We start from the raw sequence: 10,506 nt of genomic DNA, 5'->3' as shown, positions 1-10,506 counted from the left end.
CTATAGTATGATCACCATTATTTGACACTTGTAACTCTACAAATTCCCTTTGATTCCACCTCTACAATAGATCAAAATTTATTTGTCGAACTATGTTTTCAACCTGCAAATTGCAATGGGTTCATAACCCGTAGGTGACGTTAATTAATTTTATTTATTTATATGACATAAAAATTGTACATTTGTGTAGTGATAAGTTTAAAATCTGTGTTTATTTTTATCAATTTTTATTAATATTGTTCATGAATAAGAAATAATGTCCTTCGAGTACTTGCCCGTGGCTGAAGACGAAAATGAAGAACCCATAGAATTACCAATCGAAGATGATGGTACGTTGATGTTAACTACCGTATCGGCGCAATTTCCGGGCTGTTGTGGCCTAAAATATCGTCACCCTGAAACAAAAATCATCAGGGGTATCAGATTAAGAGAAGGCAGATTGTACCCACCCCCTGAAGGATGGGGTAATCATTTATACATATGTAGCTTCCCTAAAGAATCTAAGCGTAAACCGGGTGAAACTTCTGAATCGGCCACGACGAAGAACAAGCGAAATGACAATCTGTGCTCTGATTTGATAGTATTGGGGCTGCCATGGAAAGCCACAGAGCAAACTGTTCGTGAATACTTTGAGAAGTTTGGTGAAGTTTTAATGGCGCAATTGAAAAGAGACCCTAAAACGGGAATGTCGAAAGGTTTTGCCTTCATTAGATTTGCTTCATATACTTCTCAGATGAGAGTGCTTGCTCAGCGGCATATGATTGATGGAAGATGGTGTGATGTTCGGATACCTAACTCAAAAGAAGGATCAGTTGCATCAATGCCTTGTAAAGTGTTTGTTGGCCGCTGTACGGAAGAATTAACAGCCAATGATTTGAGGGAGTACTTCTCTCAGTTCGGGGAAGTAACTGATGTGTTTATTCCTAAACCATTTAGAGCCTTCAGCTTTATTACATTTTTGGACCCAGAGGTTGCACAAAGCCTCTGTGGCCAGGATCATATAATCAAAGGAGTATCTGTCAATGTTTCTAATGCCTCACCCAAGCAAAACAAAAGTGGCTCTAATCAGCGCACTATGCCTGGACGCAATTATGAAGATGGGCACCCTCATAATGCATCAAACAACAACTCATGGAGCAGCCGCAATATGGATATGGTGAACATGCAAGCTTTGAGTTTATCTGGACAACATGGTCAAACTGCAGTTGCTGGAGGTGGTGGGCAGGCTCAAGGTGGTAGCATGCCCCTCGGGATGGGAGGATTGCCAGTAAATCAAGCTCTAGTGGCAGCTGCACTAAATCAGGCTGCTGGCTGGGGTCTCATCAACAACATACCGTCCGGTGGCTCTGAGCAGGGCGCATTTGCTGGTCCAGCATCTTCTGCGCCGCCTGCTCCACCCAACTTCCTCTCTTGGATGCAACAAGGTAATTCTGCACAGGGACCCTCTAGTCAGTGGGGACAGCGGCACCAGTCCCAAGGCCACTCTGTTTGATCCATCATCTGGTTGAAAGCTCACAATAATTTCTGTGATTGTAGCAACAATTAGATAATTTATCATTTGTTTTATCTACACTATACAAAAGGGTTGTTCTAATGGTAAAGAGAGTGGTTTAAATACATAGTTTGCTACTGATGTTATTTATTTATTGTGGAGTTGCTTGTGTTTCGTTGATTTATTCAAACTTATATAATTATATTATAAATAAAGTAGATTACAGTATCATGGAATGAATGTTACACACTAGATAATTTTTTATATGTACATTGTGTACATATAATTAGTCTTATGCTTATATTTATCAATTTGTGATCTAAACAATTTCCAGTATCTACAATACATTCATGATTCTTACTGTGTTTCTTTGATTTTATCAGTGCAACAGTAATTTTTAGAAGTGTAATAATAACAGCATTATTTTAACATGTGATAATAACTGCCAATGTGAGTGCTCATAATTTGTTTTAATTATCTAATTTCTTTTTTTAAAGTAACATAGGATTGAAGTACTCAATTTCTGTTACAAATAGAAAATGCAAATGCCAAGTAATAATCAAAATGATTTAGTTTTTGTAGCAGCTCATATTAAACTATATGATGAATGTAAAGCAATTAATGCAGAACTTTATAATTTATTATTCAGATTAATTACTGTAATATCTTGATCACCTTTTTAGTAGTATTCACTGTTCATTTAAGTATGCTTGTGTATTCTAGATAATTAGGATTACAAAACATCTGATAAAAGTAGCACACTGTGGATGAGGCGAATATGCATGTTAATTTGCCATAAAATAGTGCCCACTGCAAAATAATTCCTCTTTTCACACAGAAAAGGAGCATGGATCACAATGCTTGCTCAATGCAGATTGGCAATTTCAAAGATATATAACTATAAAACCTAATTTCCTCAAAAATTTTAATTCACTATATGTGTCATCAAATTGGTTGTTGCCAGTGTTTGAAGCCCCACACTCATGCTGAAGAATCAGGCACTTAAACCAAGGTGCCTGATCCTATGGCACAATATTTTTAATCGAATGCCTAGGGATTTTTTAACTATATTTTAAATTTTTTGATATTTTATTTCTTACTGAGTTTACGTAATGTTTGAATATCCGATTGATAATAAAACATTATGCAGTTTATTATTTATGTGTAGGTACATGCACAACTTACATACAATTTACACCAAAATTTAAATTGAATCTGCTACGTTCAAATGTTGAAAGTTATTTTATACTATGTAATTTTTCTGAATAATTTTTATTATAAAATATGTTTTTCTGTATACATACAGAGTTTAGATTTTCACTGTTATAATTAATTTTAGTTGGATCACAAAATGATAAAAATAAAATCTTTTCTACATTAAATCAGTTAGAGATAAAGGTTTTAATGACAAGCTAATCTGACTGGAGCTACGGCGCTGGTGCAACGTTTCTTTTAATACCTGGTAACCCGGTAGCATAATATCGTAACCACGTCACAAAAGAATTGCAAGATGCTTACTGGTACAATCATCTTGATCGACTGTGGAGTTGGTATGTTTTAAATTAAAACATTTTGCTTCCGTAATCTACACAACCGGAAATACTTACACGACGTGGCTCCTGTCAAATTTTAAATTAGTGTGAAATGTTCGTTTCATATTATTCTGTATTTGGATTTTAATAAATATTGTCATTAGAGTTTTGTTTTATGGTGTACTGCACATGTAGCCCATGAAATATTTATTTAATTATGTTATCAATATTCTGTAGTTTTTATAAATAATAATTATATTTTGATAAAGGACCTACCAAGGCCTTTAAAAAAATTCAAGTTACCATTATCAAGAATTCAAGCTGTCATGATTTTAAGATTTTATATAAAGGCAAAAGCTTGAAGATTAAGAATAGCAGCAACCATCTAATGTTTCGCTTGTCAAATATAACATTTTGTTATAAAAATAACCTAGATTTTGTAATAAACATCACTGCATAGTTATTTGTACTAATTTAAGAAAATATTAATTTTTCTAACTGATATTCGCATACATTTTATAAAACTTAAATCTGTCTAGATATAAATTTTAGCAATGAATGCAGTGGAAAATAATATTTTAATTTGCTTTATTAAATATTAAATGTATGTCGCAATAATCGGACTGTCTTCGGATTGGATCTACGCAACTTCAGTGCTATTATTATGAGTGTAATAGAAGTAAGTGTACTGTGCTTTTGTACATTAATAGGTAAATGATATGATTTAACAGCAGACTGTTGAGAGTTCATACATTGTATAGTAAAAAATAGAAATCTATTGATTGTTATCATTGTTTAACAAATAATGTTGATTATTATAAATTTATTGTGTATGTTTCCTCAGGTGGATGTGGGTATGAAAATTGTAGGCAGATGTCTATTTTTGACGAAATAAATAGTTAGAATATTTTTGTTACTAAGCAATGTGGGATTGTTTACTGAATGGGTATACATAGACTTAGCTGTAGCGCACTGATCCAATAGCCACTGTAAATAACATTTAGAAGAAATTGGAAGGATGTTTGTACAAATTGCAAGACTGTATATACCTAAATGAGATGATAATACGACATCTATTACAAAATAATTATAAATCTCTAAGGAGGAGATAAACATACGTTTATGACAAATTTCCTTGCTGCTGCAACATTGCAGGTCATATAAAAAGCGTAACGACCATACAAAGATCCGACAAACTTAACATGGATATCGCAACTGTCTAGCTAATATTACTGCAATATGTAGTAAACTGGAATAAGTTATAAGATCAAGTAAAATATTACCTTAACAAGTTGCTAATTGAAACGACAGGAAGTGTTTGATGAAGGTAATGCGATTGTTGGATCATACATCGTAATACAATAATTACCGTATGTTTAATTTAAATTGTGTTACAAGTAAAAGAGCTAGCGATATTTCTTAAAAAATCCAGTACGTTAAATATTTCTATGTAGGTACTGGTCAAAGTGTTACATATGTTAAGGTATCGTCGTTAACTAAATACAAAATTATAAAAAGATATATTTATTTTTACAATTGACTAGATACAGATTTAAATTTATTTCAGACATAATATTACAAACGTCAGGGCTTTGGAGTAGTAGGATGTTAGTAAATTGAAGGATTCGACAATATTTTCTGATACAATATTTTAGCTTCATATAACTTTCGTCACTGTCTATCTCCTTGTAAAAACGTCTAATACCTACCTACATTAGTAGTTGTCGTTGCCCAAACTATTAAGTACAAAAGGAACTTACTAAAGTTATTAGTAAAAATATATAGACAGATTATTTAATTCCACTCGCATACATTTTTATTCTTGTAATTTTTCTTGTATAAAATTAAATGCTTAGTGGTTATTACAATATAATTATGATTACATTTAAATATTTACTTGTCTTATTACTTCATTTCATGTATCTAAAATTAACAGAATCGGATTTACAGAAAAGATATTAATATTTTCTGATTCAATCGTTTTAAAAGAAATGTTATGGTTTACAACACCGTTTACATTGCCCACAATCTACAATTAAGCGCTTCTGCCCACTATTGTCTTATCTTTGTTATTTGCTGTTTGTAGCCTAATCTGTAATGTCGTTCACAAACGGTTCTGTCGAAACCGTCCAGTCTCTTGAACTAGACAATGCCTATGTTTTAGCCGGATAACTATCTCTACCTGCACTTGTTGATTTTTCGTGAATTTAATCCGTAATTTCCTTTGTATCAACTGGTTGAGGTACCTATCGCAATTGCAAGTCATTGATAGTTACCTAAAATGGTGCAATACATCCGTGATATGCGAGAAAAACTAATTGTTTTAATGTTAATTTACATGTGATAAACACAATGTTTATTATTAATTCTAACATTAACTCTAATATATTTTTTGGGACTTGAACTTCATCATTTTCATCCCAAATTTGGGTATTGATTTCACCCCTGTGCAATAAAGTTTGATAAAACTACATAGTTTCGTTAGTAAAATAAGTACTAGTTAATCAATTGTGCATGAATATAATATAACTCTACACCAATTAGCAGGCCCGTGTCGATCCACAGCGTCCTAAATTCCTAACAGGTACTACCCAATTGATAATATACATAGGTAATTCGGTACATACAGAAAAGAAAAATAATTATTTGATGTGGCAGATGCACGGGCACATTATAGCTAATTTTTAACTTCCCACTAACGAAACTTACTGGCTACTAAAAATCCGTGGCAAATGTCTTATCGGCATACCTAACCGAAACGGCAAAACGAGCGTTTAACTGTGTACACGTTGCACTATTTTTTATTAAGCCATGCTATATCGCAGAACAGTCTTCTGCATTCTCATTGAATTGAAAATGTTAATATCTTTCTGCAAATGATAGTGCTGTATTTAAGTACTGATTCCGAAAATATTGTTGATAGGTATAACTTTAGGTATTGGTATTGTTTTCTTGTGTATGTTTTCGCTTGATTTTGTTTACTTTATTAACTTATTTGGTTTGGCCATTTGTTGTTTGGTTTTAATTTAAATGCATGTCGATTGTCGGTGTAGAGTAAGAATATTGTTAATGAGTGTCAAGTCTAATATAACAATATTATATTGTAATCGAGTATTTTTCGAAAACATCGCATACTTATTATCCCAAAAAGTCAATTTCAATAAATGTGGCATAGTTATTTACACGTTTTCCATAATTTATATACCTAATTGCATAATTACATACATTGTAAAGATTAGGGTTTATCTGTGCGATCAAATGTATTTAAGACGATGGATCTGCTTAAAGTAGCACCTCAAATGATCGTTTTGCACCGGCGGCTGCTTAAAATTTCGATCTTATCTTACTGCAGTCTACTCTCCCTTTGAAGTGCAATAATGTAATTTTAATTTACCTAATCAAATATTCACTTCTGTGAAACCAAATGAACATTTTAGCAATTTTCATAACAGGTTGTGTAAATGATTTTGAATTTAAAACATCGATGTTCACATTTGCCATAATAAAATGTCAATTAATTGAACAGAACAGAACTATAAAAAATATTTCTATCACGTTCATTTGAAAACCTGAAAATTTAAATAAAATGTATACAGCTGCATATGCATAGGCGCATACGTAACCTTAATAATAACTAGAGGCATGATTATTTATACGATATTGTATACTTCGATTTTTTTAAATGGTCTCTCCAGATAATAAAAAATGGCTTAGGTACCAACATTTCTATTGAAAGAAATATATGTTGCGTTTTTAAAGTATACTTTAATTCTACTCTAATTATAAAAACAAGAAATCGGTCTTAAAAATATAGGAAGACCTATAACGGTTGGAACTAGCGCACCTACTTACGTATTCAACATTTTCACATAAAACAGATAAAAATTGTAATTTTATTGGTAATTGTTACGATCATTTATTCTATTAAAGTTTTTTTACTGGCTATAAAAACAATAAAGATGCCTTATGAATGAGCCTACGGATTTAATATTCATTATTGTACTGAAATTCACTATGACATCATGTTTATAAATAACACAATATCGTAGAGAAATCAGCCCTAGACTGCAGCCTATTCTTATTTTTCAATATAATATTTATATGATTTTCAAGGTATTTTGTTCATGAACTACCCTCAAATAAAAATTGCGATCACCTGTGCAATACATTCGGGTACTTAATCATATGATATTTATAGAATAAAGGTTTTTTTTCTTTTGTTAAAATGAGAACATAATAGGTGCATTAGACAATAAGTAACAGAAACAAGGGTGTAGCCACCAGTTAATAATTGACCTCTTTCACTTGCACAATGCATTTCCAAAATATATAACAAGCAATAACCGATTAATGTGGTACCTAACATGTAAAATAATTATTTACAAGTCCTGGTTGGTAACTAAGGAAGCGGGCAGAGGTTTGTTCGATTATTTGTACCTGTACCCATATTTGAACGTATTTGTATAAAATTCTGTTTCTAATTTAATAATTAAAAATCTATATGTGTTTTGAAATTGACAACGGGTTTACATTTTGTGAAAAATACTGTTATACTCTTTCTGATTTGATGAGATGAAGATAGCATTGATTAACACTGATTTTGAAAACTGTAATGAATTGTACTTGCCTATAAATAGCTAGAGTCAAAGTATATCTACCTACACTCTACAGCAAGCAAGGGTATACAAGTTACATATTTTGAGGTGCTTCGCGTCATGGCTCTTGCGTGATACATGTGCGAGAATTAAAGATAAGCATGTGAATTGATTGCAATGAATTTCCTTGTAAAGTAGTATAATTGTCTATTTATTATATTGAGTGCACTGGTGTTGAAGACAATGTGAGTAATGATTTATTTGTAGTAAGTAACTAGTATCGTGTGACGACGTGATTTTGCGTGGTTTCGTTGGCGCCATATGTGATCAAGGTTGAACCTGTCCATAATTTTATTATATTCGTACTAAGCATTATAACTTATTTTAATTGAGGGATGAAGTTTATTGAACAGTGAAATATTTGAAAATGTTGGATAAGGAAAGATAAAATGTACCTTACCTTTGCTGCGGTAAATTGCAATTTGCAATGCTTATTTTTATAGTTAGTGAAAATATACTTAGATAATGGCGCTGATTTTCTTTGAGAATGTTTTTACCACTAGGTACCTGATGTTGAAATGTTTATTATTGATGACTGCAATTTATAAGTGCGTGAGGGATTTTGGTTAAATTCTACACTTCTGCCGTATCGTTCACATTTGATAGCGCTTGATTAATGAGATCCCAAATTAGCTTCTTATGCGTCATAATACAAACCTGTGAAATAAACTACTAAATTAATTCAAGTTTGTATGTAGGTACCTACCTATCCTTGATTGTGTCACCTAAAACACATTAAATCAATTGAAAAAGCCTTCAATTTAAATTTGATACCCTCCTGAAGCGGCGCCATTGTCTCTCCAAATAGGACTGTCCATCGAGGCCAAAGGTCAGGGACACATTACTTCTCTTTTTACATTTCCATTCAATTTTTGGTGCGACTCAATCAGGTTTCTTTTTTAATGCCATGACGTTGAACCAGCAGCGAAAAGTATCTAATGCTTAAATATATTTATTACGTAATTTTGTAAACACATTTTACGCACCTGTAATTTAATTGAACATGCACATCCTTGTTATTTGCTGCTCCGTGATATAAAATTCTACTAATGCTAGACAGATTCAATGTTATAAGTATAAGCTGTACATTATAATTTGAGTGTGAAAACCTATTGACATGAAATAAAATTTATTTAGCGTTGCAATTTTGTTTTATTGTATGAACCCTATACTTACCATACCGTCTAATATCATTCTAGCGCGCCAGGCTTTATAGTAGAGGCTTACTTGCAACAATGGACCTCGAAATTATGAAGAGGAACCCTTGAAAATAACATACCTACCCACAGTGTTTTAGAAACCCCGATTTTGTCTCATGCCCTTTTTATTGTTAAAATCGTTAGTATATATCATTCTAAGCATCACAGCGAAAATCCGGCATCGATACGACTTTTAGTTTTGCTAAAAAAAATATCGAAAGTCTCCCTATATCCGGGTCCGAAAAATCACAAAAATGTAAATATAAAATAAAATATACAATTATTAAAAAAAAATTAAAATAAAGTTAAGTTGGCACTCAAAACAAGAATCATTCTGTCTATTTTTGGAATATGTAATGTTAATAGATTATGAAATAATCATTGTTTTTATGTATTTCTTTTGTATTTTTTATTTCAAGTTTAACGCCGTATTAGATTGAGATATTTATATAGTATACTCTTCATACGTTAATCTATCAACATAAAAAAATTCACAATCTAATTCCGCGTTATTCAAAAGTTATTGGATTTTTTTTATTTTGGTTAGAGTTGTCACCTCCGAATATCCGGATTTATATTTTTTTTATCGGCGGTTAAGACGCATGTCAGTAAAAGTATTATGGTTCTTCGCTTCGCTTACATTCGGAAAAAAAATATTTTTAATAAACATATATATTTTAAATATAAATATATATACATATACATATATTACATATATAATAAATATATATTGTTTATTGTTGTCATGCTTTTTTAGGTTTTATAGACCGTGCCTGTATTTGTTCGTTTTTTAAACTTAAAAATACTGGCACATAACATAATTATTGTTTTTATTTATTGGGTTACTATGTTGACATGGCGTCAATAAATTAAAAGCAAATCAATTAATAGAAGGCAAATGTTATGCGAAACTTTAAATAATAATTTTATTTGTGATTTAGTTTTGTGACAACCCTAAGTCTAAAAAATCCGGATGTTATCAGGATATAACAAAAACTCTTAATAACTTTTGAATAACGCGGAATTAGATTGTGATTTTTTTTATGTTGATAGATTAACGTATGAAGAGTATACTATATAAATATCTCAATCTAATATGGCGTTAAACTTGAAATAAAAAATACAAAAGAAATACATAAAAACAATGATTATTTCATAATCTATTAACATTACATATTCCAAAAATGGACAGAAAGATTCTTGTTTTGAGTGCCAACTTAACTTTATTTCATTTTTTTTAAATAATTGTATATTTTATTTTATATTTACATTTTTGTGATTTTTCGGACCCGGAAATAGGGAGACTTTCGATATTTTTTTTGGCAAAACTAAAAGTCGTATCGATGCCGGATTTTCGCTGTGATGCTTAGAATGATATATACTAACGATTTTAACAATAAAAAGGGCATGAGACAAAATCGGGGTTTCTAAAACACTGTGCTACCTAACAACAAACATACCTATATGTCATTTTTATCTATCCGCGTACCAACAGTTGATCCATGCGGGAACCGTACCTGCTACATGTTACCAACGGTCATGACTACTTTGGTTGACTGTCAAGTCTTGGGTTCACTGAGCAAAGTACTTATACATTCGAAATTCTTACAGTCTGAAATAGGTGCACG

At 31.6% G+C, this 10,506-nt stretch overlaps 1 protein-coding gene across 1 annotated transcript; it reads left to right on the top strand.

Moving 5' to 3' along the window:
* LOC118266737 (TAR DNA-binding protein 43) lies at window positions 1–8,824 on the top strand. Its single transcript, XM_035580259.2, has one exon. The coding sequence runs from the start codon at window positions 257–259 to the stop codon at window positions 1,490–1,492; it is 1,236 nt and encodes a 411-aa protein (XP_035436152.1). The 5' UTR covers window positions 1–256; the 3' UTR covers window positions 1,493–8,824.
* Window positions 8,825–10,506: the final 1,682 nt, after the last annotated feature.

The sequence above is a fragment of the Spodoptera frugiperda genome, chromosome 23 (genome assembly GCF_023101765.2).
Source record: "Spodoptera frugiperda isolate SF20-4 chromosome 23, AGI-APGP_CSIRO_Sfru_2.0, whole genome shotgun sequence".
NCBI classification, from domain to species: Eukaryota; Metazoa; Arthropoda; class Insecta; order Lepidoptera; family Noctuidae; genus Spodoptera; species Spodoptera frugiperda.
The sequence above is the reverse complement of the archived record's forward strand: the minus strand, read 5'-3'. Positions and strand labels throughout refer to the sequence as shown.

What these genes read in the sequence shown, in the direction of transcription:
- LOC118266737 (XM_035580259.2), top strand. Translation starts at nt 257, where the DNA reads ATGTCCTTCGAGTACTTGCCCGTGGCTGAAGACGAAAATGAAGAACCC.